General features: G+C 49.7%; 6 protein-coding genes across 6 annotated transcripts; 2 read left to right on the top strand and 4 right to left on the bottom strand.

The window, feature by feature from the left end:
- Positions 1–1,764: 1,764 nt before the first annotated feature.
- On the bottom strand, positions 1,765–2,604 carry EDB93DRAFT_273466 (uncharacterized protein). Its single transcript, XM_041455922.1, has 3 exons — positions 2,161–2,604; positions 1,982–2,101; positions 1,765–1,924 (listed from the first exon to the last, which is right to left on the bottom strand). The coding sequence occupies exons 1-2, from the start codon at positions 2,491–2,493 to the stop codon at positions 2,036–2,038; spliced, it is 399 nt and encodes a 132-aa protein (XP_041312962.1). The 5' UTR covers positions 2,494–2,604; the 3' UTR covers positions 1,765–1,924; positions 1,982–2,035.
- A 452-nt stretch (positions 2,605–3,056) lies between these two features.
- Positions 3,057–8,718, top strand: EDB93DRAFT_273356 (ABC-2 type transporter-domain-containing protein). The gene is made up of 20 exons (XM_041455920.1): positions 3,057–3,486; positions 3,547–3,750; positions 3,814–4,243; positions 4,302–4,561; positions 4,615–4,933; positions 4,990–5,085; positions 5,138–5,359; positions 5,411–5,606; positions 5,659–5,874; positions 5,927–6,298; positions 6,352–6,455; positions 6,516–6,632; positions 6,681–6,795; positions 6,850–6,965; positions 7,019–7,183; positions 7,237–7,588; positions 7,639–8,003; positions 8,054–8,151; positions 8,210–8,466; positions 8,521–8,718. The coding sequence occupies exons 1-20, from the start codon at positions 3,435–3,437 to the stop codon at positions 8,614–8,616; spliced, it is 4,152 nt and encodes a 1,383-aa protein (XP_041312961.1). The 5' UTR covers positions 3,057–3,434; the 3' UTR covers positions 8,617–8,718.
- Positions 8,646–9,936, bottom strand: EDB93DRAFT_273370 (uncharacterized protein). Its single transcript, XM_041455921.1, has one exon. It carries the CDS (start codon positions 9,814–9,816, stop codon positions 8,821–8,823), a length of 996 nt encoding a protein of 331 aa, XP_041312960.1. The 5' UTR covers positions 9,817–9,936; the 3' UTR covers positions 8,646–8,820.
- Positions 9,937–9,976: 40 nt separating this feature from the next.
- On the top strand, positions 9,977–12,061 carry EDB93DRAFT_1217852 (WD40-repeat-containing domain protein). The gene is made up of 2 exons (XM_041451092.1): positions 9,977–11,337; positions 11,386–12,061. Exons 1-2 carry the CDS (start codon positions 10,090–10,092, stop codon positions 11,809–11,811), a joined length of 1,674 nt encoding a protein of 557 aa, XP_041312959.1. The 5' UTR covers positions 9,977–10,089; the 3' UTR covers positions 11,812–12,061.
- EDB93DRAFT_1334054 (ABC-2 type transporter-domain-containing protein) lies at positions 12,062–17,531 on the bottom strand. Its single transcript, XM_041455274.1, has 20 exons — positions 17,289–17,531; positions 17,020–17,234; positions 16,534–16,963; positions 16,224–16,483; positions 15,854–16,172; positions 15,702–15,797; positions 15,432–15,653; positions 15,180–15,375; positions 14,905–15,120; positions 14,461–14,853; positions 14,307–14,410; positions 14,141–14,257; positions 13,976–14,090; positions 13,811–13,926; positions 13,594–13,758; positions 13,191–13,542; positions 12,774–13,138; positions 12,627–12,724; positions 12,322–12,578; positions 12,062–12,267 (listed from the first exon to the last, which is right to left on the bottom strand). The coding sequence occupies exons 1-20, from the start codon at positions 17,396–17,398 to the stop codon at positions 12,187–12,189; spliced, it is 4,227 nt and encodes a 1,408-aa protein (XP_041312958.1). The 5' UTR covers positions 17,399–17,531; the 3' UTR covers positions 12,062–12,186.
- A 3,546-nt stretch (positions 17,532–21,077) lies between these two features.
- On the bottom strand, positions 21,078–24,061 carry EDB93DRAFT_273121 (uncharacterized protein). The gene is made up of 4 exons (XM_041455919.1): positions 23,503–24,061; positions 23,186–23,449; positions 21,330–22,933; positions 21,078–21,275 (listed from the first exon to the last, which is right to left on the bottom strand). Exons 1-3 carry the CDS (start codon positions 24,054–24,056, stop codon positions 21,340–21,342), a joined length of 2,412 nt encoding a protein of 803 aa, XP_041312957.1. The 5' UTR covers positions 24,057–24,061; the 3' UTR covers positions 21,078–21,275; positions 21,330–21,339.
- Positions 24,062–25,672: the final 1,611 nt, after the last annotated feature.

Raw genomic sequence — 25,672 nt, 5'->3', positions numbered from 1 at the left:
CCCAATTGTTACCATGGGATGTATATATGCTAAAGCACGCAGCCACGTCATGGCTTTTGTACGGACACCGTATTTGATATTCAACATTCGCTGTCATGTGACAACGCTTCGTTCATCGTAAGGCCGCGAACGTGCCAGTTCCCGACTTCGCCGACCGGCGCCCATATTCATCATCAATAGACTCTGGGCCGGACCACTTCGAACGGGTTCACAATGGTCAGGTTCATGTTCGGACCAGTTCGACCCGCCGAACGCAACAAAATATTTTGTAAATTTTACTGGGAGCTACAAACAATTGTAGGCTGGTATGATCAACTATTTAACAAAATTTTGAGGAGCAACAAGCTCGGCATTGCCGAGATATGGCCTTGACGGTACACACTCTTCAACAGTTGAAGTGCCTCGAAAGTCCTCGGCAGCAAGGAGTTACAACGTGTGATCCTGGTGATGCCACCACTTGAGAATGTCCATTCAGATGGAACCACAGACCCCTGAGTAGCAAGGTAGTCTTTTGCGATGCGAGAACTTACAATGTGGATGATGTGTTCGGACCGGTTCAGACTCGTGCAAACGGGTCTGACATCCATCCGAGACCGCCCTAACGAAGAACCTAGGTAGGGTCTGGTCCTGTATTGTATGTCAAACCACCGACCGAACGGTGGTTCCGTTCACAAAAGTTCAGGTTCGAACCTAGGTTCGAGACTGAATGGCGGCAGCACTAAGTGCAGCAAGGCAAACAGAGAAAGGTCGCATACCAGCTGCAAGTGATGGTGCTCAGCACGTTGAAAGACACCAGTAAGTAGGTCGATGACGGGCATTGGGGGTCTGTAGGTGGCGGTTGAAGCAGAAGGAGGGCAAGGAAAGTCGAAGGCAAACCATTATCCGGGGCCAGAGATAAAATGTGTTACACCCAAACATTGGCGTCCGCGCTAGCTTCCAAGCCGCGCTTTGTGTATCGCCTCAAGTTCGGAGCTGAACATGTCATATATTGAGTGTTCCCGCATGTCAGGCAAGTCATGCGTTCAAAAGTGCGAACTAGCAATACTTACATGTCAGACGAGTTAACAAAGGACGCAATCATGAAATAAACGCCGACATAAGAAATTCCCGCAGTCAATTTGGTAGAGAATTTTGAAAAAATTTGAAAAATTTAGCTTATCAACACTGGACTAGGTTGCCCTCATGTACTGACAGAACCGATCAAGGTTCCGAGTTGGAACAGGGTTAGCACGATGCTCGAAACTGGAGCCTGCGGATGCTTTCCGGCACCCAGCTGTGACGAGCTCGAACTCGTTCTCGCTTCGGATTTTTTTTTGCTCTCATCCTCCTCTCCCTACTCTACAGAATCTGTTTTTGTGTTTCTCACTCATGCACGTTTCGTGGCGCAGTCATATCTGATCTTAGTTCATTATAATTCGATTAATGTATCCAAGCCTACAATCGCAATCAGTGTCCTGCCCACCCTGCAGACCAGCTGCTCGCTCCCCATCCTGAACTTCACTCTGTCAAACCCAACCACCCTAGGTCGTGTCGGCGTTGATAGCCAGTAACCTTGAGCACAGATGATGTTGGACGCCAGATACTCGCTCTAATAGGCTCAGCCAATCGGTTCGGTGAAAATTTGCGTTCAGCACTCGCTACCGAGGACTGACCCTGTTGCCGAGATAAGCCTCACCCCACATGTAGGACATTGAACCTTCCTATAATAATAGTTGCCTGTACTATAGCTAGTAAGACCTAGTGTGATAACCAGCAAACACGGAAAACGATAAGTGATAGCTAATCTGGACGCTTTTGCAATCCTACACAGAAACCAACTTTACTGACTGTGAGGGTATCTGCAACCATTTCCACGGACCGTGCAACTGGTTGGATCGCAGAGCCCTCGAGCTCCTCTTTCGATAGTCCTCCCGGACTTTATCGTCTGCACAGAGCAGTATCAACAAAGGCAGATCCTCCTGGACACTCTGCCTACACAGACCCATCATGACGGCCCCACTTGCCATGCCGCCTCTTGTGATTTCCAAATTTCTCTTCATAGCATCCGCAACCCTGTAATGAGCTCGCACGTATGCAATAATGCAGCATTGAGAGTGCAGATCTGTGGAAGAACGATCAACTCAATCTCCCAGGCCCCGTTGCGCGCTCGTGATCCTCAACTATGGCATCATACAGCTCTGCAGAACTTACCGACAGTCGCACCCATGGCAGTGATATAAACGCTGGAGATGGGATTGTGTTTCTGTAGCATAGGAGGAGCCGCGATGTGGATAGAATGGTTGAGACCTCTCCGATTTCCGTTTGCATGAGCTTGACGTCCGTGGAGAATTTAAACCAGGTCCCCGTGATAAGCTGCCAATCTCGGCGATAGTTCTGTATGCCACGCAAAATCAGACGTAGTTTCTGGGCGAGGGCTGCTTGGCATTTGAGATCACGACCGTCTTTAATAGTGGCGAGTGTCCCGGCAGCGCCACCAAACTCAAGGACAAGCATACGGGATTTTATTTCAGCGAGATGTTGTTTGCAGCGAGGAGGCGGGCCATCTTGAAGCCAAAGGTCATGAGTACGACTTGTTGAAGCACTATGAGAGTTGCTTTGTGGATTTGACGGAGACGACAGAGGTCCGAGGTAATAGCGTTTAACGTTTCCGAGAGTATTTTGAGGTTGGGTAACATCCTGAGATAATAAAAGGTTTGAAACCCAGTATGACAGAAGTGTATGCGATGTACCTGGGGTGAAGAGTGTTCTATTCGTTTGACCCTTAGTTCATCAAAGTCTATGTTGGTGACAAGGCGAGGTGGGCATCAGCAGCCTGGCGCGGAATGATTCCAAGGATGCATGAGCCTAGAATGTGTTAGATGATTAAATCGCTTGCCTGCAACGTTCCATCGCAGCGTTCGGGGATGGCTCGGGGTGCCCACGCAAAGTTCGGTCATGCTGCCGGACATGGATGTGACGCAGTGCTGCCATTAATTTTAGAGTCCGCGAGTTCTTATGTCTCATGATGTAAATGTATTGTGATCCTCGTGAAAGGGTGTCGTATTATTCGGTCCAATTACCCTGACCCGTTAATAATGCCTTCTTTGCCGGTAGACTATTTAGTCTCCCAGTTCTCTCTTCTTCACTTACCATTTTTTTTCCCTTCCCTTACTTTACGTTCCTCATCATCATGAGCCTTCCGGCCCCTCAGCTGGACAATAATATTCCTCAGGATGAGCCCACTCAAGATGAGATTCACGAAGCCACTACCTCATCCCCCTCTCGCGTTCCAGTCAATTTTTTTGACCCAGTCGGTGTTAGCGAACTGAAACGCACAATGACAACACGTTCTACACGTTCTCAAGTGGATCGCCGGCCAAGTCCACCCAAGCCTTCTATGCCTTCCTCACCTAAGGGGGTCAACACCCCAAGTTCATCTTCTGTCACTTCCGCATATGCTGATGATGCTTTCGATTTTGAACTTACGCTTAAAGACCTTGTCAGACGGTGAGTTCTACAAATAAAAATTCAGTCGTCTTTGGTAACATATTACTAGTCGCGGCGAAGAGTCTATCAAGGGCCGTGAGCTAGGCGTTATGTTTAAAGATCTTCGTGTTGTCGGTGTTGGTGCACGTGCTTCTTTGCAGCCCACCATCGGTTCTATGTTTAATCCTGCCGCCATCTTGAAAAACATTTCAACGATGCGCAACCCGCCAGTCAGGGATATTCTCTCGGGATTCGAGGGTGTTGTTGCACCTGGTGAAATGCTTCGTTAGTCATTTTCTTGAACTAACGTAAGCTTGAATTTTCGCGCTAATCACGTTTTCGCGACAGTGGTTCTCGGACGACCTGGCTCCGGTTGCAGCACGTTCCTTAAGACTATTGCAAACCAGCGTGGTGAATACCACGCTGTCCATGGTGAAGTTTGCTATGACTCCTTCACCCCCGAAGATATCGCAAGGCAGTATCGCGGAGATGTAATCTACTGTCCTGAGGATGATGTCCACTTCCCGACCCTGACTGTCGAGCAAACCTTGTCTTTCGCCATCAAAACGCGAACTCCACATGCCCGTTTCACAGACCAGTCACGTGAACAGTTTAATAGTGCTGTGGTTGACATCCTCGTGCGCATCTTCGGTCTTCGTCATGCCCGAAACACTGTTGTCGGTGATGCTGCCATTCGTGGTGTTTCGGGAGGTGAAAAAAAACGTGTCTCGATCGCAGAAGCACTGTCTTGCCGTGCCCTCATTGGCGCGTGGGACAAGTGAGTTTTTGTGTTTGTTCTTCATTGGCAACGGTGCTCATAAACAATGTTATTTCAGTTCCACTCGTGGTCTGGATGCGTCAACTGCACTCGAGTTTGTTCAGGCACTACGTATCGGCACGGATATAGGTCGTCTTACCACTATTGTGTCTATTTACCAAGCGGGAGAGCAACTTTACAACCTCTTCGACAAAGTATGTGTCATTGCAGAGGGCAAGATGGTGTACTTTGGCCCGGCTAGGGACGCGCGTCAGTACTTCATTGACATGGGATACGAACCGCAAGACAGGCAAACCACTGCTGATTTCCTCGTGGCAGGTATGTTTTATATTAGCTGGAAGGGATTGAGCTGTTTATACGGTGATTTCCAGTGACTAACCCAAGCGGGCGCAAGATCCGTGACGGTTTCGAAGGCAAAGTTCCCAGAACGTCAGAGGAGATGGCAGCTGTGTTCCTGGCGTCTTCTCTTGGTCAGGCAAACCGCGACTCCATCGAGAATTACCGATCCCACAACGTCGGGAAGCCCGAGCGCATAGATGCATACAGGCAGAGTGCCATAATGGAGCACGCCGACACGGCACCAAAGGCACATTCGTACACTATCTCGATTCCTATGCAGGTTAGAGCTGTCATGGTGCGCCGCTTGCAGGTCATAAAAGGAGACTGGAGCACTGTAGTCGTCCAACTTGCGTATGTGTGCCGTCAATTGTAGTCTACCAATCACCTGACCGTCAACTTTGCTCCAGTGTGCAAATCTTCCAGTCTATCATTATGGGTACCGTGTTCTTGGAGTTACCTGATGCAACCTCTGGTTTCTTCTCCCGTGGCGGTGTCTTGTTCTTGTGCGTATTGTATCTCCAAAGTTACTGAAATGCATGTCTCACTTGTCTTCAGCGCTCTCTTCTTCGGTGCTTTGTCGTCCATGGCAGAAATTCCGGCTCTCTTCGCTCAGCGTCCGATTGTGCTCCGGCACCACAAGGCAGCGATGTACTACCCGTTCATCGAAAGTTTCGCACACACAATGGTCGATATCCCGTTCACGTTCATTATTCAAGCTGGGTTTGTGGTTATTCTATATCTCCTCGTCGGCCTTCAGAGGACGGCCTCTCAATTCTTGTGAGTATTGCCGTTAATGTAGCTGTGGAGTCATGCTGAATGCACATACAGCATCTTCTTCCTGTTCGTTCTTGCTATGACTACGACTATGAAGGCGTTCTTTAGAATGGTTTCCGCGTGCTTTAAGACTGAGTCTGCGGCTACATCCGTTGCTGGTGTCGTGGTGGTGGTGGTGGCACTCTTTACTGGTTACACCATTCCTAAGCCCAACATTCCAGGTGCCCTCCGCTGGATCATGTATATCAACGTAAGTCTATGGAGTGTAACTGTTGGTTTGTGTTCTCACTGCTAGTGTGCAGCCTGTGCGCTATGGTTTTGAGGCTCTACTGACAAACGAGTTCCACACCCTGAACGGCACCTGCTCGATGCTTGTTCCATCAGGACCTGCGTATCCAAATGTTTCGTTGGCTAACCAGGTTTGCTCTACGGTCGGTGCCCAGCCGGGTCAAAATTTTGTCGATGGCAATATTTTCACGGCACTGTCCTATGACTACTACTACAGCAACCTTTGGAGGGTAAATCTATTGACAGTTCTTGGCATGGAGATTCACTAATCAAGTTCTTCAGAACTTTGGTGTCGTCTGCGCCTTCTTCATTGGCTTCCTCGTTATTCTGCTCACTGCGACCGAATTTAACACCGCATCTGCATTTGACACTGCTGTAACGCTTTTCAAGCAGGGTACGCGCGCTGCTGAGGCTGTTGATGAGTCCAAGGACGAAGAGAAAGGCGCCAACCCTGAACTTGCTGGACCGTCGCGGACAGATGCCAGTGTTCCAAAACTCGATACGCCATCGGCAACGGACATCTTTACCTGGAGGCATTTGCGATACACGGTCCCCATCTCTGGAGGCACATCGCGTCAACTCTTGGACGACGTCTCTGGTTTTGTCGCTCCTGGAAAACTGACGGCGCTCATGGGTGAATCGGGTGCTGGAAAGGTAACGTATTGTTGGATGTCCTAGGATCGTCACTATTTAATATATATTTCTAGACTACGCTCCTAAATGTCTTGGCACAGCGTGTTGATGTCGGTGTCGTGACTGGTGATCGTTTGGTCAATGGTCAGAGCCTTCCTGCGGACTTCCAGGCACAGACGTACGTGCATCGTTTCGAAATTTCGTATGATTGCAGGTACTGAAGCACATTATGTGCTAGTGGCTACTGCCAGCAAATGGACACTCACCTTCCTCAATCTACCGTTCGAGAGGCCCTGCTGTTTTCAGCCCACCTTCGTCAGCCTGAGACTGTTCCTATGGCCGAGTTAGCAGAACAGTGAGTTGTCATTTTCTCTTTTACAACTGGCTCATCGTATTATTTCAGTGTCGACAAGTGTCTAGTCATGTGCGGCCTCGAGGATCACGCCGATGCCATCGTTGGGTCTTTGGGTGTCGAGCATCGCAAACGTACGACCATTGGTGTTGAACTTGCTGCTAAGGTCTGTCCTTGTAATGTTTCTATCCAGCGATGCGCTGATAGTGTGGTGGTGTAGCCTAAGCTTCTCTTGTTCTTGGATGAGCCTACCTCTGGTCTCGACTCTCAGTCGGCCTGGGCCATCATGAAATTCCTTCGCGAGCTTGCCAATAAGGGCCAAGCTATCCTCTGCACGTAAGCTTGACATAACGAGTGCTATACTATATTTTCTCACAATCTTCCCCTAGTATTCATCAACCTTCTGGAGAGTTGTTCCAGGTCTTCGACCGTCTCTTGCTCCTCAAGAAGGGAGGTCAGACTGTGTACTTCGGTGACATCGGCGAGGGATCTTCCACTATGCTTGATTATTTCGAGCGCAATGGTGCCTCTCGATGCCATCCTGACGCTAACCCGTACGTGATTCCTGAATGTATTTTTCCCTTCTTGACTTGACAACTCATTCCAGGGCCGAATACATGCTTGATGTCATTGGCGCGGGTGCAACAGCATCAAGCACGGTTGACTGGCACTCTATCTGGCAGAATTCGCCTGAGGCCTCTACACTCCAAGAGGAGATCGAGAACATTCACACTGAAGGCCGCGCTCGCCCGGTCGTTCAAACAGCACAGCCTACCGAGTTTGCGACGTCGTGGCTTCACCAGCTTATGGCCCTTACACAGCGTAACTTCCAGGCATACTGGCGAAATCCGACTTACCTTATGGCCAAATTTGTACTTTGCATTGCTGGTGGCCTGCTTATTGGCTTCACATTCTACAAGAGCAGTGATTCGCTCCAGGGTACCCAGACCAAGCTTTTTGTATGTGGTGTCTTGGATCACTTGATGGAAGTTGTTGATCCATTTGACAGGCGATCTTTTTGGCCTCGGTGCTTTGTGTCCCCCTCTCGCAGCAACTTCAGGGAATGTTCATCAACATTCGGTCTGTCTATGAAATCAGGGAGCGCCCAAGCAGGATGTACAACTGGACAGCACTCATTGTCAGCCAAATTCTGGTCGAGCTCCCATGGAACATTATTAGCTCGTCACTCTTCTTTTTCTGCTGGTACTGGACTGTCGGGTTCCCCAGTGATCGCGCGGGATACACATACCTCATGTACGGCGTCGTATTCCCCATGTATTACACAACTGTTGCCCAGGCGGTTGCTTCCATGGCTCCAAGCGCTGTAATCGCGTCGCTGCTGTTCAGTGCACTGTTCTCGTTTGTTGTCGTCTTGTAAGTAATTGCATGCGTGTGATATGATCTTCTCTCTTACTGTTTTGTAGCAATGGTGTCTTACAACCATTCCGTGCTCTCGGCTGGTGGCGGTGGATGTACCGTGTCTCCCCTTTCACCTACTTCATCGAGGGTCTGCTAGGTCAAGGTGCGTTTTTTTGGACGAAATCATCTATATAATTGATGATTGAAAATATTTCCTTTAGCCATTGGTGGTACTGCCATTAACTGCGCTCAGCATGAGTTCGTCCCTGTCATCCCTCCAAGTGGATCTACTTGCGCCGAATACTTGGATCCATTCATGTCATATGCCGGTGGTTACCTTGCCGATCCCAGCGCCACGTCCACGTGTTTGTTCTGTCCTTATCGCACGACAGACGACTATATGTTCGCCGCATTTAACATCGAGGCTTCTCACCACTGGCGCGACTTGGGCATCATGCTTGGTATCACTCTTTTCAACGTGAGTTCTTTTCATTGTGGTGTGTTTATATCGAGCTAACCGCGTGCCTCGCAGGTTGGTGCAATTTTCACGCTCACGTACATCTGCCGCATCCGCAAGGGCAACCCCCTAGCTGATCTGCAGCAGAAGCTTGCTAGTCTATGGAAGTAATTCATGATACTGATCTGAACCTAATGACTTTATACACCCTCATTTGCACATACCAATTTCGCTCCCTCGTTCAATTACTCCATAATTTCTGTAATTTGATACCAAGTCTGCTGCACTCACTTATCCTTTTCGTGTTATCATTTTCTGCGATTCTGTCAATGACCACAGTAGAAGTAACTTCTGAAATAACATAGATTGACAAGACTACCACGTCGCATCGAGTCTGGACAACCTACTGCCTCTAGAAGGAAGCAAAGAGCTCGGCACGTTGGCACTCGCCTGTGATACGCGATAGGACGACCTGGCGATGTCCAAATCTAATTCCGTGGACCTGGCAGGTTTCACAGTAGCCATGGAGTCATTGGCAGTGATAATGGGTGCGCTCCTGGTACGAGAGTGATCTGAATGGCCCGGGACATTGAGAAGGTACGGCGCGGAGGAAGCAGTGTCTTGGGTGGTGACGCTGTCGTGATCACGGTGCCTGAACGCAGTGTATGCGATTAGGTTGCTAAACCGGGTGCGCATGGTGGGCTTGGATGGTGGTTCACTGGGGTCATACAAATGGACGTCCTTGCGGGCTGGCTGGCCGGGAAATGAGAATGTCTTCAAGCTCTGATGCTCTGCTTCTGGGTCTGGTGCGGGCACTTCAGAAGGGAACGACCTCTCCCTGTGTCCCCAAGACTCCTGCGACAACCGTAACTTGCGCTTCGCCTTTCGGAGGTACTCAAGAGTGTACTTGCCAGTGGTGACGCAGACCAGGAGGGCCAGGACAGAACTGACAGCGATGGCGAGAACGAGGACGTTGCGTTGAGAGGGATTTGACTGTGGTGCGGGTGTAATCCCAGGCGTGCCTTCGGGGACGTGGAGGCTGGGAGTGGGTGAGGCTGTTGCATGGGTCGCGGAGGAAACGAATAAAGCAGTGGGTGCAGCAGAGGTGATGTGAGGCTGCTCGTAGGGTGTGAGCACGCTCCCAGGACCATCATGCCCTTTGGACGGGGCAACGCCAATGATCATTGCCATTGCAGCTGAGGCGGGGCGAAGGCCGTCAGGGTCGTGCGCCAGGTGTGGATCTGTTGGATTAACCCCTGTGAATGGGACGGTCTCCACCTGCTGTGCGTCATCTCTGGGTGATTCGATAGGACTACCGTGGGCTATGCTGATAAGGAGAAAAACATATATGAAGATTGTTCTGAGGGACATGTTTAAAGTAATGAACGTGAAGTCGTCGTGAAAAAGATCGACGTTGTAAGATCAAAGGGGGACATCTTATTCGTACATGTTGGACCGTTTTCATACTAGGAACTGGCTGACACCGCAAAGCGGCTGACAGACGCGAAAAACAAAGCACGTGGACAGAAATCGAACCGAAAAACAAAGCACGTGACATACACGCACACGTTCAAAACGCCGCAAACGTCAGGCCTTTCACTCGCTCTCAGTCGGTTCTGATTGTGGTGCTTGCCGTGCGTCACGATGACCTCGATACCCAAGACACCATCTCGCTACAGATCACGCTCAGATGCAAAGACGCCCCTCACTCCATCTATCATCTCTGCCTTTAATAGTATCTCCATCTCCCCGCAGAAACGATCTCATCCTGCTGACCTCTCAAATCCATTTATCACCAAATCGCGACAAGTATCTCCCGTAAAACGTGCAACTGGGGGTGGTGTTGCCGTCTCAGACTCATTTCAGCGCCAAGCGAGTGGAGGAGTGATCAGAAAAGGCGGCATCGAGACCCGTTTGGACGTCGTTTCACGCGACTATTTGCCCCCTACATCACAGCCTAGACCAGAGCTCAAGCGCTCGAGATCAACTCCTGCTACCCGGGAACGCACACAATCTACCGGTGACAATCGTGATCGTTTTATTACTACTCGTGAAGCCGACGATGTTGCTGCCACGCTCGAACTCATGAGTCTCAACCCAAAAACTGTATCACCAGGACATACAGCTCGTCTTGCAGCTGCCACCGGTGTCCCGCTCAATCGCCGCGTGCTGGCTTACCACGAGGCGCCCCCAGTTTCATCTTCAGACTCCACACTTTCCCAGCAGCGTGAACTAGCTCGTCCGCTCTACGGACGTCCGGGTGAACTCCCTTCGTCAACTAGCTCTACAACCAACAAGTCCCGCCGCATTCCCACTCAGCCTGAGCGCGTCCTCGACGCTCCAGGCATGGTTGATGACTTTTACCTTAATTTGGTGTCATGGTCTATCCAGAACGTTGTTGCTGTCGCCCTTGCTGAGAGCACTTATGTCTGGCGGGCCGATACAGGGCTAGTCTCTCACCTTAGTGAAGCACCCGAAGGCACATATGTCTCCTCGGTTGACTTTTCGAATGATGGTGCCTACCTCGGTATTGGTCTTGGTACTGGTGAAGTCGAGTTGTGGGATGTAGAAGCAGGACAGAAGCTCCGGACGATGGGTGGACACCAGGGTCAAATTGCTGTGTTATCTTGGAATGCCCACATCCTCAGCTCTGGATGTGGGGATGGAAGTATATGGCACCATGACGTCCGCGTCCCTCGGCACAAAGTCATGGAACTCCTTGGACACACGGGAGAAGTCTGCGGTCTGAAGTGGAGAGCAGACGGCGAACTTCTAGCCAGCGGAGGTAACGACAATGTCGTCAATATTTGGGATGGACGCGTGGGCGATGTTACGGAAGGTGCGCGCGGACAGGCCAAGTGGACGAAGCGGAACCATACTGCAGCTGTAAAGGTAAGTTGTTGTCTTTCGATTGTATTTGACATATCTAACACTATGAAGGCAATTGCTTGGTGCCCCTGGCAATCTTCCCTCTTGGCCAGTGGTGGGGGCACAAACGACGCAACTGTTCACGTCTGGAACAGTGGCACCGGTGCCCGCCTGCACTCTCTCAAAACGCCATCCCAAGTCACCTCCATCATCTGGTCACCGCATAAGAAAGAAATTCTCACGACGCATGGATACCCTACAAACGCAATTATGGTACACGCGTACCCCTCGCTCGAGCGTATTGCGGAGATACGGGACGCACACGACTCGCGGGTGCTGTACACAGCGGTGGGGCCTGCAGGCGACGTCGTGTGCACAGGTGCTGGGGACGAGAATCTGAAGTTTTGGAGGATATGGGAGGGGGTGGGCGCAAAGAAAAAGAAAGAGGGGAAAGAAAGGTCTAGTTCGACGAGATCGGGGATTTTGTCGATACGGTGACCTGCAAGTTATGCTGTGCATTCTCTTATGGATGATTAACTATATACCCGAGCTGTTACATGTACGTTCATGTAAATGAGTGATGGGGGAAGGGGGCGTGAGCATCTTACAAGCTGGTCCATCATTAAATTTATGTTTACACTACTGGTATTGCTACAAGCTCCTTGCAATTGCAATTAACACTTGGGTTGATTGTAGCACGTGATGAGTTGGTCTTAATCTGCCTCACGCCCCCTCTACACTCGAACCAGTGGTGGGAAGGAGCCCGATGCTACTCCAGCTGGTGGAGCAATGACTGCTAATACATTATATAAATCACTATTAGACTGATTATTACAACTGTAAAAGTAAAACGACAAAGCAATGGTATCATTTCTATCTTCGGCCCTTGAAAAGACTGAATATGCTGCCCTTCCGTATGCGGAATATGTATGTGAACGCAAATATAGCAAATACCTAAAAGTTAGAAACCATGAGTGCATGCAAGGAAGTCAAATAAAAGGAACGCACATTGAAGACGACGATACCCAGTACTATGCCCGCGTTCCGCCAGTGGTGAGAATACAAGATGTTGAAATTACTGAACATGAACTCATCGGTGGTGCGGTAAGGGCAGTATAGACATTGAGTCGTTGCATTAGGGTTCGTGATATAGCCACCGGCAAAAGAAATGAAAGGATCCATATACGCCGAGCAATCAAGTCCACTGGGAGGATTGACTGGCACTAATTCAGTTGACGCGCAATTGATCAGCTGTCCACCAATAGCTAAGGGAGGCCTTAGTAAAGGTCAAACGGAAGAGGGCGTGCACTGACCTTGACCCAGAAGACCTTCAACGAGGTATGTGAATGGGGATACCCTATACATCCATTGCCACCAACCCAACGCACGGAAAGGCTGCAAAACACCGTTACTTCGGAGGCATTAGCGATTGGACCGGCAAAAAAGCGAGTTGAACTCACAAGATGACGACGAATGAAAATACCGTACTGAACAACAGCGATGCGATTACTGCGCTGGGTGCCATGGCTCCGACCGCCTCTGCGATGGTGGTGTAATAGAGGGGGAACACAATTCCATACATCAAGTATGTGTAGCCTCCTCGATCGGTATCAAAACCGACCGTCCAGTACCAACAGAGAAAGAATAGTGATGAGCAAAAGATGTTCCACGGAATCTCAACCAGAATCTGCGACGTAACCAGTGCAGTCCAGCTGTACATTCTGCTTGGTCGCTCGCGAACTTCATAGACGGAACGAATACTGATGTAGACAGATTGGAGTTGCTGAGATATGGGAACAGAGAGAACGGTTGCTAGGAAAATTGACTGCACGAAAATATTAGCACATGACTGAGGAGCGAGCATGGAAGAAACGCACAAAAAGCTTGTTCTGTGTCCCTTGCAAGGTATCCTTAGAGTTGTAAAAGGTGAACCCTATGAGCAAACCACCCGCTATGTTGAGAGTGATTTTCGCGATGAGATACGTCGGGTTGCGCCAGTACGCAACGAAGTTGCGCTTCGTAAGGTTAACCGCTTGGTGAATCCATGAGGTGGCAAATTCAGAGTGACGTTCCGTCGCAACCGATGGCCGTGCGCGACCTTCAACGTGTATCTGTTCAATCTGCACTTGAAGTTCAGCAGCTTCAGGAGATCGCTTCCAGATGTCATGCCAGTCGACAGAGGTGGTCGCGGTTGCGCCGGCCCCAATGGTATCCAGCATGTACTCAGCACTTGAATACCAACTTAGAAGTCATTTCAGAGATGTAAACGGAGTGACTCACGGGTTGGCATTGGCGTCACAGTGAGTAGCTCCGTTGCGCTCAAAGTAATCCAGCATAATTGACGATTTATCGCCGATATCACCAAAGTAAACGGTCTGACCGCCCTTGCGCAGTAGTAGTAGCCTGTCAAACACCTGGAAAAGCTCGGCAGAGGGTTGGTGAATTCTGGTTTACAACAATTAAGCATCTCGATGAATCCCGAATCTAGCATACTCACGTGCAAAGAATGGCCTGTCCATTGTTTGCCAGCTCACGAAGGAACGTCATGATTGCCCAAGCAGACTGGGAATCGAGACCGGACGTTGGCTCATCAAGGAATAAAAGCAGCTTGGGCTTTAAAACTGTCAGCACAGCATCAAAAACGTGGCTCCAAAGAATGCACCTTTGCTGCGAGCTCAACCCCGATGGTGGTACGCTTGCGGTGCTCAACACCCAGTGATCCAACGATGGCATCAGCATAATTTTCAAGGCCGCACATGATCAGGCACTTGTCCACGCTATCCACAATTCTCAGTCGTATGCGTATGGTGAATGGATATGAACATACTATGCTTCGAGTTCCACAGATGGGACAGACTCAGGTTGTCGTAGGCGAGCGGAGAACAGAAGAGCCTCGCGAACAGTTGTTTGGGCCAAGTGAGTGTCCATTTGTTGACAATAGCCGCTGCAAGGAATATCAATGAAAGATCTTGATTACTAGCAGGTTGACTCACGTCTGAGCCTGAAAGTCTGCAGGGACGGGCTGCCCGTTGACGAACCGATTTCCCGTGACAACTCCGACGTCGACTCGTTGAGCCAAAACATTGAGCAATGTCGTCTGTGATAAGAAGTTGAATGAAGAGCCTAGTAGATATATATGCGACGAACCTTTCCAGCACCGGATTCACCCATGAGAGCCGTTAATTTTCCAGGCGCAACGTACCCAGAGACATCATCGAGCAAGCGCCGCTCTCCGCCAGATACTGGTACGATGTATTGAATGTTCTGCCAAGTAAATACATCATTGGTTCCTGGCTTTTCGAGTGGACTATATGGTCCAGATGCGCCGGAGGTCCGCGCGGCGCCCGCGTCCAAAGATGGTGGCCGAGTAGATAAGCTAGATTTCTCTTCATCTTCCGTAGTGTGACTGACTTCCATTGCACGTGTCCCTTGCTTGAAGAGAGTCACCGCGGTGTCAAACGCGGACTTCGTGTTGTACTCCGCGGCAATGAGCAAGAAAACGAAGAAGCCAACCCCAAAGGCAATGATGATACCAAAATTCTACGGAGAATGAGATTTCAGGAGACGATTGAGGTTAGATGGTCAACTTACTCTCCAGAGATAACTATATGAGTAGCCGTATGACATGTCCACAAACCTATTGCCGTCTACGGTGGTCATGCCAGGTAGTGATCCGACAGTCGTGCAAACCTGGTTTGCTAAAGATATGTTTTCGTATCCTGGACCTTGGGGAACGAGCGTGGTGCAAGTAGCGTTCAGTGTGTGGAACTCGTTTGTCAGGATGGCCTCGAAGCCGTAACGAAGAGGCTTCATTCAAGTCAAGCGATTCAGCTCAGGTGGTACAGAGAGAGAAAAAACATGCTCACATTGATATATGTTATCCATCTGAGGGCGCCTGGCATACTTGGACGAGGAATAGTGTAACCGGTGTACAGGGAAACAACCAATACGGAGATACCAGCCAACGACGTTGCACCGGACTCATCCTTGAAGCTGGCCGCAAGCATCCTAAAGAATGCCTTCATTGTAAGGGTTATGCTGAAGACTATTAAGAAAAATACACTGTGGACCAATATCAGACCATGACGCTCCAGATAGACACGTGAACATGCACTCACAAAAACTGGGATGCTGATTTTTGCAGGCCGACCATGAAGTAAAGAATGACGCAGAAAACAGCTTGAATAATGAACGTGATGGGAATGTCTACCACTGTATGGGCCAAAGCTTCAATGAAGGGGTAGTACATCGCTGCTTTATGGTGACGTAATATGATAGGGCGCTGGGCGAACAGAGCGGGAATTTCTGCCATCGCAGATAATGCGCCAAAAAAGAGAGCGCTACATGATGTTAGATAGTCCCTGAATATGGCCGAATAAGACACTCACAAGAACAGAACACCTCCCCGAGAGAAAAAGCCCGAGGTTGCATCAGGCAACTTTAAAAAGACAGATCCCATGATGATGGCTTGGAAGATCTGAGCGCTGATTCATACAGTAGTGTCAGAACGTCGTATGATGGATATCGTATAGAAACGTACCATAACTGCACCACCTGCGCGGACAAGTCGCCCTTGATAATTTGCATACGGCGAATCATCACAGCCCTAATTTGCATAGGGATAGATATAGTGTATGAGCTATTTTTGGGTGCATGATCGGAATGCTCCATGACTGCGCTCAGCCGATATGCCTCTTGGTGGTCAGGCTTCCCGACATGAAGTGCCCGATACTCGTCAATTGCCTGACGATTGAGATGGCCAAGCTGAGACACGCGGAAATGGGCTGCCATCTCCTCAGCCGTTCTGGGCACTATGCCCTTAAACCCTGACCTCATCTTCCGACCAAATGGGTCAGTGACTAATAACCGATGATCAGGCACGCGAGCGAGAGATGAAAGAGGGAACGCACCGCCAACGAGGAAATCTGCTGTAGTCTGCCTATTATGAGGCTCATAGCCCATATCGATGAAATATTGACGGGCGGCGCTGGCCGGCCCAAAATAGGCCATTCGACCTTCAGCGATGACACACACCTTGTCAAAGAGCTCATACAATTGCTCCCCGGCTTGGTAAATGGACACAATAGTTGTAAGACGTGCGATGTCAGTACCCAGACGCAAAGCTTGAACAAACTCAAGCGCAGTAGAAGCATCTAGGCCGCGAGTGGAGCTAAATATGCCGAGTTAACGCCAGAACAGCCTACCACAGCAGAAGCTTACTTGTCCCATGCACCAATCATGCTCCTGCAAGAGAGTGCCTCTGCAATGGAAACACGCTTCTTCTCACCTCCCGATACTCCGCGAGTCGCGGCATCACCGACAACAGTTTTTCGAGCGTGCCGAAGGCCGAAAATTCTGAGGAGAACATCCAAAAATTCGGCATTGAATTGATTCCTCGACTGATCGGTGAAGCGGGCGTGAGGCGTGCGAGTTTTGATGGCAAAAGACAATGTTTCTTCGACGGTCAAGGTAGGAAAGTGAATGTCGTCCTCTGGGCAATAAGTGACATCTCCGCGGTAATGATTGTGAATATCTTGAGGGGTAAATGAATCATAGGAAACCTCCCCTTCAACAGCATGGTACTCCCCACGCTGGTTTGCGAGGGTCTTAAGGAATGTGCTACACCCTGATCCAGGCTTTCCAAGAACAACTGATAGAATAAGGTGTCATGAGGTACAGGGGGTGAGATTCGGACATGAGGCTCACGTAGCATTTCGCCAGGTGCAACGACGCCTTCGAAGCCTGACAGTATATCCCGTAGGGGTGGATGACGAGCTTCACTAATTGTGTGCAAGAGGGAGGTAGGGCTAAATAAGGACCCGATGGTCTGTTGCAACGATGCTCTTGCGCCAGTGCCTACTACACGAAGGTCATCGAACACGACACCGAGCTCACGGCGTTTTATTTCTTCATCATCACGTCTGCAACGAATTGTCAACCATAGCCGGTCGTTGATGAAATGATGCTGAACCTACCGCCTAATGATGTCCTTGAGATGTTTTTCGAAGTTGAATTCTTCATCCTCGACTATGGTGAAAACCGAATTGCGAGATCCAGGCTCCTCACGCTGGTCAGAAATAGACATTGTGAGTGAATGGGTGGGAGTGACTTAACGGTAAGCTAGGAATGGATGCTTTTATATGCGGTGTAGATAACCGAATGCGAATGGGCATCAGCTTATGCCGGACCAACACACAATTACTGATACACCCCCTAACAATTTCCCGACCGGAAATCAAAAAAAAACGTTAACCTGCACAGCCACCATATGATCGCTCACGCAGTGTTGATGAGTCATCACTATAAAATAACTCTCGGGCCAATGCCGTGAACAAACGTATGCGCTTTCCCGAGCCCGATCGTTACATTCGACTGTCAAAGCATCGGGCTTATTATCGGTCAGTCAGCGCTCCAGTTGTTACTTATATGAACGTGTTCTCATGATGAAGCTGTGAGCATGACCGACAAGTTTGTTGGTGACATCAGCACCTGGCGAGAATGGCAGACTGGTTGGGTACGTCTCATGGCTCCAGAGGAACAGGTCCCCGAGCCCGAGGCTAGGCGTGTAAGTATTGTTCTACATAGAGTACTACTAATGAACTCATCAATCAATAGATATGGCGCTCTGGTGCCTAGCATGGTGGTCTCATGTGGAAATATATCTGCACCGAGAGTGTGGGACCCGTGCATAGCTGTGCATAACACAGCTGCGATAACGCCGTGCTTGGTGGTCGATCATCATCAGCAGAGTGATGGTCACTGCCTAAAGATTCAGTCTTCTTCCCCTTTATGATGGAGCACATGCGGATTATGCGGTACCTAACGACGAAACAAGACTTTTGGCTAACCCTCGAATGTGGTTCATTATTTATCCCATTAATCACGCATAGACAATCGTGTCTTCTCTGGCTGTCGTACGATATTGTTACTTCTTGCCCATGTCAAAAACTCATCTGAAGACTGACGGATTATAGCACAGCGTATCGGCAGCGCGAAACACGGAGAAAGAGCTGCGAAGAACCTTGTTACAGTCAGCAAACTCACAAATTGGAACCGGACGATAGATTGCCACCAGTCGAGACTAAGCCCACGCCTTTGAAGGTTAGTCGGGCGCTGATCACGGGGTGGAGATTATATGCACTATATCTTTTTTTAGTGAGAGGAGCCTTTACGGCCAGCTACCTCGGGAAGGTGAGAAATTTTTCCAGTTCCAGTCACTACGCGGCTCGTTTGCTGAAGAACGGCATTGGCGACCACTAGGTGTGATAAACGCAATGAGCTTCCCAGGCAATACAATCCATGACATACATCGCTTGTTTATATATTTCACACTGCGGCCGCCGCCACTTAAAGAGGTCTGTAAGTATATCCTCCAAACTATCAAAAGTCGAATGTGAAGCTGCTTCAGAGCTACAGTACAAGAGCTTTCTCAGGATGCCAGGGGCCCAGTGCAGACGACACCAAGTTCATAGATACGTAAAATTATAGGATGACTGCTACCTATCCTCTGTTGCAAATGACGGTACTAGATGGCGAACATGAACATTGATGCCACCACATGAGTCGACGAGAAGTTGCCCGATACACAAACCTGATTTTCACGCGACACATTCACAGCAGTGACTCGAGTCTCTGGAGGACAAAAGTGGAGTAAACTCGCTGTCAAGTACCAGTGCAGGGAACTCATTTGCATGCAAGCCAACCAATGAGGGAAGTAAGGGAACTCCAAATCGAACGATTGAATCAGAATACCGACAACGGTTCTCACTGAAGTGTGATCGGATGGGGGAACAACGGACTTGCTGCTTCGGATGCAGCAGTCCTCGGATGAATTATAGCATACTAAGGCCTGAGCTGAACCATGAGACACGACCAAGTATAATAGGATCAGGATATATACTTACAAGAAAAGCACAGCAAATAAGGCCGAAGCACGTTGGGAAAGACGTTGGCTATAATAAATATATATCATTCGCAATTGGATGGACTTGTAGGAGGCATTTCATGCCCATTTGGGCTCGTGCAGTGACCCTGGTGATGCAGATGGCCCGTTACGACTGCTTGCGAGCATTGTTGTCAATGTATGGCTCACTGGGGTATCGTTCAATCAGATTTCGATGATCAAGGTCAACCGCCACCAGACGTACCTCCGGTCCATATCCTGTACCAGCTTGCCCAATGCGACCGAGTAACGTTCCACTTATCCACCAAAGGCCATCCCATCTGTGTTAGAGCCTATTACTAGTAGGCAAACAACGTTCCTTTTCAGTGTGGTCCGCGGATCGGGCCAGGTGGGTCGCCACGCGGGATTGGATGCAGCTCGATCTTTTTGCCTTGGGACTGGCAAGCATGAATGAAGCAAGTGTCATACCGGTCATAACGGAACGATAATTAAATGTCATTTTCAACTACCGTGGCGGCAATCCATGCCTCTTTACCTTTGGATCATAAGATATCCACCATGATCTATTCAGTCTTGAAGCATGCTAGAATAGTATCTAACCAAATCGTCTCCCATGGGTTACCCGTGGTGTTCGGAGAAAATCAATGACCCTGTGGAATGATAGCAAACACGTTCTGAGTTAGAGTAAAGGAAACAAGCACAGAAACAGAATGACGACTATGTCGTTGCCGAAGGGCACGCCCCGGAATGTCAGCAAAAAAGAGTCACCATAATGGCTTAGTAAGCCAGCTCTAAGGCGAGGTCAACAAAAACGGCCGCCGGGTGCGTTTCTACACCGATGATTCAGCCTGTTTCAAGTTGCGCCATGGATTCAATAGAAGGCTTTCCCAATGAGTCTGTCACAACTACTAAGCACTTTGGTCAGAGAACGTGCCATCGTTTTCCTCAAAAAGTTTGGGGACACGCATGCAGCCTCAGTGAACGCGAACTTTGGGCGTGTCTTTGTCTGCTGGGACCTTGAGACTTGGACGCATCACACCCGTCGATTAACTCAGTAAAGTCAGACCCCTTGTATTCGCAACGAGAACCTGCATATGCGTACCAACGTGTTCTCGGATGAAACGAATATTGGGATAGGGCTAGGTTGCTCGGGTTCTTCCCCGCTTTCGCGGTTAGAGTTTATCAAAGAAAGCTGATGGATGCTGGCTAGCGCTGGCTGTTCGAGAACCAACTCAACACTCCAAAATGTACATTTCAAATTATTCGACATAAGTATACACAACGAAAAAAAAAATCCTTCAAGTAATATGTATATGTATGTATGTAACCCTTGCGTCCATGCTAAATATAAACAAGAATGAGAATGTAGCAGGACGAGTAAAATATGTGACAGCGGCAGCTATCAATCTTTTGACAGATGTGATGGATGATGATCAGGAAGGGGTAGAGTGCGTGGTGGTGGCGGCGGCGGCGACAGAGGCTCGGATATGAGGCCAAGACAGATAGAACATTCGTGAGATGGGAATAGGTTCGGGCATGCAGACGCGGGTCAGATGGGACGAGATGTAAAAAAAAGGCACAGTCCTGCAGAGATGAAAGCGTGAACAAATTTAAATCCATAACCCCTTCCAAGCCCATGATAGAGCGAGCCATGGCATGATAAGATATAGACTAGGCCTCGAAAAGGAAATATTTGAAACCTTCAGGTCCCTTGACAAGTAACTGTCCGAAATATATGAATCTGCAGAATGTGAAATGTGTGCGTTGACGTTATTGATGCTCTGCATGTAGATGGTTCGTCGGGAAGGGTGTGGTCGGTTCGTCGAGAAGAAGTGATGTTGTCGAGTCGTCAAGGATGGTATCGTCTCCAGGTAAACATGCGGCGGAAAAACACAGCACCTTGATGCCCGCGGGGTAGTAAGATATTCCCCAGAGTATCTGAGACAGAGTCTCAGGTACAAGAACGCACTAAGTCCATCCGACCTCACTGGGATCGAAATTTGTTGCACACAGTCCACCGCCTGCTGATGGTTGCCCATCGCCTCACATCACATCGCTCCTGAAACCAAGGTTAACACTCCGACCTCACAAATGAAAAAGGAACTCCTCTCACCAGTCACCACTTACAACGCAACACCAATCCCACTAGGCCTAACAGTACTCGGCACCCTCATCCTACTTCCCGGATGACCTGAGGACGAACGATACACCATCCCCGTTCCTGTCCGTGACTTTGGCCTATCTCCATTCCCTATCCCCACTATACCCCCAACACTCCCCGAAGAACTAGGCATCACAAGTGTCCGCATCACAGGCGACAAAGGCAGAATCGGCGTATGCGACTGCGTCAACGGAGACTGTGGCTGTGAATGCGTACGCTTGAGCTGATCATGCACGTTCCGGTTATACGTCAGTACTGCCCCTGGCCGTAAGGGCTGTTCACCTGGTTGGAGGAGCTTGAAGGTGCGCGGAAGAGGGCTTTGCGAGCCGCTTTCCCTCAGGCTTAGGACACTTTCTCGGGCGTTTGAGTTACTTGGGATAGTGATAGTGCTGATATCTCTGGGGTTCGCGAAGTCGCTATCCCTTGGGTCCATGAAGCTGCTGTCCCGTGTGCTTGCGTTCACATATGGCACAGAGAATACACCTCCACTGTGGTCGCTCTGCCCTGTCAATAGAGACGGATTAGGCGTCGACAATGAGCTGTTGGATACAGATAGGCTGTGGCTCATCGAGGGCCGGGGGGTACTTAATAGCGGGCGGGGTACACCACACAAGGACGGTCGGCGCGAACCACCCAACGAAGACCTCGGGACACTACCCAAAGACGGTCGGGGCACACCGCCCAACGAAGACCTCGGAACACTGCCCAAAGACGGTCGAGGCGTAGCGCCCAACGAAGGCCTTGGCACACCACTTAATGAAGGCCTGGGTGTTCCCGTCCCAGTCTCACCACCATTAACATTGACCTTAAGCCCTCCACTGAACTCCACAGAGCCAACGCTCGACGTGCTCGAATACGTCCTCATCCTCGAAAGCGATGGCGGGTATTTCTTTGGGGTCAAGGGGAGCGGAGGGAGCGATTTGTCGATGTTGGATAACGACAGGGTAGATGAGTGAGATAGCGATAGCTGGTGTGTTGGATGACTCGAACCCATGCCTGAGGAGGTGTTAGTACTCGTCTCCGAGAACGGTACTGGGCTCTGGGGCGTCGCAGGGAAGGGAATGGATAGCGACGAAGTAGAAGCCGTGCTCGAACCATTACCAATCCCACCACCCGTGCCCGTGCCGAGTCCACTAGAACTCGACCCTGTGCTGGTGCGAAAATCTGCGCGGGTGGGGGTAATCCCATCTTCAAGTAGGATGGAAACCCGAGCGTCGTCGTCTTTGAGTTTGTGAGGGCGGGTTTTTGAGCGGGAGGTAACAGGTTTGGTTTTGCTTCTGCTTCTGTTGAGTGGGAGGCTTTTGGAGAATGGGTCGTCGGGCCCGTAATCTGTGGGTGGGAAGTCGCGTATTCGGACAATGCGGCCAAATTCATCCACGTCTTCTTCATTCTCTTCTTCGCGAAGGATAGAGTGGGATATGCTGCGTGAGAGGGGGTGTGGGGAGCGGAGGGAGGAGTAAGATTGAGATGTGGATATGGATGCAGCAGACGAGCGTCGGGAGAGGTTGAGGGCTGAGAGACGACGTGTGAGTGGGGAGGGGGCGTCTTCGTCTTCGCTGTTCGAAGAGTTAGTATTTGGATGTGGACATGAAGAGAAGACGGAGAGCTTGGGGCGTGGCCCGATCCGGGGAAAGTGAAGATAGGCACTGGTGAAAATTGCAAGATGTCGCTTGACGGGGCGATGCGTCCGCGCAAACCGCCGTTCTTGGCAGGACGGAGCCGACATAAGACAGAGAAGCGAAGATGGGAGAGGATAAAAGCGGGGCCTCGAAAGCTAGTCCGCCACTCTAAACGACGGAAATACTCACCTATCACTCCAGCCCAAACCAGTTGTGAGGCCGATGCCTCCTCTCAATAACCTTCCATCACGATGCCTGACGCGTCTACTAGGTGTGTCTCTTGAATCTTTTGGATGTTTGCTTCCAGTGGAACTATTTGTTATTAATGAAGCGTCGGAGAAGGTAGACTGGAGGGAAGCTTGTGAAGCTATGGAGAGACGACTTTGGGGTAGAGGTGATGGTGGGAGGAGTTTTGAGTGGGGAGAGAGAAGGCCGTGTCTGAGCATGAGATGGCTGAAAAGAGAGTCATTACCAAATGAGGTCGGTAGGTCAAGACAGAGACTGACGGTAAGGGGGTATGGAGATCGATGCTTGAATCCGAGTCGGCAGCATCTTCTTGGTCTAACTCATGACTGGGTAAGTCTGATGATCTACGCGTACGAGGGCGTGAACGTGAACGTGAGGTTGCTTGTATGATAGCTGGAACGTCTGGACTTGTTGAGCGAGGTCTTTCGAGTTCTGATGGGGGGCCTTCTTCTGATATTGTATTATGGGTTAGATCGTAGGAAGGTTTCTTTTGGAATGAGCGTAAACTTGATAAACTTCCGGCTCTGGTTCTAGTTCGAAGTGAATGATCTGAACTAGAAGTGGATAGACGACGAAGGAAAAGGATTGCATCAGGAGATGGACCTGGAACTGGGGGTAGTGGTGCAGTAGGTGGTAGTGAAGGTGGTGGATTAGGCGATGGTGGAATATGTGATGGTGGTATAGGAAATGCCTCGAGTAGAAATGGAACTGGAGTGTGTTTACGGTGTTCGGTTGTCGCCATTAATACTGTGGTAGTTGTAGTTGTGGGGGTCGCGGTCGCTATCGTCGTCGTTGTCACCGTCGTCCTGGTCATTGTCGTTTTCAATATAGCTGAAAGGCTAAGCGCTAAACGAAGGTTCACAAATATTTTTCTCACGATACAAATTTAGACTAGCCGCTCAACAACCGAACGTATTCGCTGACAAATTGATTTCAACGTTTGTGTTCCACGCGTCCATGGCAACTCCTCATCCCGTTCAATGTCGACCTTGTATCCGTTCGCAGGAATGTCAGATTGACTCGTGTCAGATGACATCATGCAGATCGTCTTGGTCGCTCTTCCACCATCGCCTCTGCGCATCAGATACTTCGAGGAGATAGATGTCTTCATTTCCGCACACAACCGCTTCTGACCACTCTGGAGAAACAATTTACGCAATCGATTCGCATGGAGCTCTCGTCTCAAGCTCCGAATGCTTTTGCCAAGCGATTTCGAGGCACAACGAGCGCGATCTTCACCTCGGCGCTCATCATAGATAACTTATCACCGCTCTCCGCTCGATTCCACATATTGGGGTCTTGAACCTTGGAATTTGAACGTCTTCGTCAATTGTGAGAGTCGTACCTCGCCCGACCAAATTTTTTTTTCAACGGTACATCCGATATTGATATTGAAGGAGCGCGCTGATTGATCGTGTGTGCGCCTGTGGGGAATCCCGCAGTGTCTGCTCAGCTTATCTCTCGAATTTAGGTTTGATAAAATTACCATCGATGTTCTCGAAAAAAAAATCAAGTTGTAGGTATGATAAGAGTTGTACCGGCTGTTCGATGTACCGTGCCGTCGATCCTCGCATTCACTCCTCATACCCTCGATTGCTTGCTGGAGGTTGGCAATGGAACTCGAAAGAGCTGGGCGGCAACTTGCAATGCAAGGTCTCGAAGTCGTGTAGTGACATACCGAACTATGAATGCAATGAGTACATGCTTATTCGAATCACTGGGCTTATACAAATGTCAACCTGACAACGACTTCGCTCCCTTTGCGATGCATGCGCAGTGTTATCAGCCACGATTGTCATGAAACACCCAGTCAGTCAGGCAGAAGAACGTTGCTCCTGAGTTCCTGGTACTGACTCGTGCGACGCGGAGAACGCGCGGCGGTTGAATATTTGACAGGCACTTGTCGTGCTCCTGCAACCAAGGAGAGCAGTCGTTTCGTTTCTTCTATGAAGCACAGCGTAACCCCGCGTCAGTGATGAACAAGAACGAGGTCGCGGCTCGTAGCTGCTTGAATTCCCATAGCTAGTTCAAATAACGACACACTTGGCGACCACTCGTACAATACTCATATAATGTTTTTCCCCCTCTGTGACTGATCCATGGTACGCCACTCAGTTTGATCATGTATGTGTTTGTAAAATATGTGATTTTCGTGCTTGATCTGCAGTCATCTGTAGCCTCCTTCCGGCACCCGCGGCATGTATCTATACAGGAAAAAAAAACTGTTCCGAGTCCTGTCCTGTAGCGCATCCCTCGGCTAAAAGGCGCCAGTTAACGGAGATCAATACCTCGTCACTCAGGCTCGGTGCCGATGTCCCTGTTGCATGAGGCGATACCGTGTAAAGCTTTCTGCCAAGATTTTGTCGGGATGGTCAGAGGATTGATCATGAGTTCAGATCTAGATGTGTTTTTTGTATGGAGCTCAGGGCA

This window comes from Suillus bovinus (assembly GCF_016758785.1).
Source record: "Suillus bovinus strain UH-Sbo-P2 chromosome Unknown EDB93scaffold_2, whole genome shotgun sequence".
Taxonomy (NCBI): domain Eukaryota; kingdom Fungi; phylum Basidiomycota; class Agaricomycetes; order Boletales; family Suillaceae; genus Suillus; species Suillus bovinus.
This window is presented reverse-complemented; position numbering and strand designations above follow the sequence as displayed.

Coding starts and splice junctions, on each gene's coding strand:
- EDB93DRAFT_1334054 (XM_041455274.1), bottom strand. CDS start 17,398: ATGTCTATTTCTGACCAGCGTGAGGAGCCTGGATCTCGCAATTCGGTT. Junction 13,927..13,975: donor GGGTTGAGCTCGCAGCAAAG/GTGCATTCTTTG, acceptor ACAGTTTTAAAG/CCCAAGCTGCTTTTATTCCT. Junction 12,268..12,321: donor TGGGTATCGTCGTCTTCAAT/GTGCGTTCCTTT, acceptor TCTAACTTTTAG/GTATTTGCTATATTTGCGTT.
- EDB93DRAFT_273466 (XM_041455922.1), bottom strand. CDS start 2,493: ATGCTTGTCCTTGAGTTTGGTGGCGCTGCCGGGACACTCGCCACTATT. Junction 2,102..2,160: donor CAGAGCTGTATGATGCCATA/GTTGAGGATCAC, acceptor GTTCTTCCACAG/ATCTGCACTCTCAATGCTGC.
- EDB93DRAFT_1217852 (XM_041451092.1), top strand. CDS start 10,090: ATGACCTCGATACCCAAGACACCATCTCGCTACAGATCACGCTCAGAT. Junction 11,338..11,385: donor ACCATACTGCAGCTGTAAAG/GTAAGTTGTTGT, acceptor AACACTATGAAG/GCAATTGCTTGGTGCCCCTG.
- EDB93DRAFT_273356 (XM_041455920.1), top strand. CDS start 3,435: ATGCTGATGATGCTTTCGATTTTGAACTTACGCTTAAAGACCTTGTCA. Junction 6,456..6,515: donor GCGGACTTCCAGGCACAGAC/GTACGTGCATCG, acceptor ATTATGTGCTAG/TGGCTACTGCCAGCAAATGG. Junction 7,184..7,236: donor TGCCATCCTGACGCTAACCC/GTACGTGATTCC, acceptor AACTCATTCCAG/GGCCGAATACATGCTTGATG.
- EDB93DRAFT_273370 (XM_041455921.1), bottom strand. CDS start 9,816: ATGTCCCTCAGAACAATCTTCATATATGTTTTTCTCCTTATCAGCATA.
- EDB93DRAFT_273121 (XM_041455919.1), bottom strand. CDS start 24,056: ATGACCAGGACGACGGTGACAACGACGACGATAGCGACCGCGACCCCC. Junction 23,450..23,502: donor GATCTCCATACCCCCTTACC/GTCAGTCTCTGT, acceptor CTCTCTTTTCAG/CCATCTCATGCTCAGACACG. Junction 22,934..23,185: donor GGTTTGGGCTGGAGTGATAG/GTGAGTATTTCC, acceptor CTCTTCGAACAG/CGAAGACGAAGACGCCCCCT.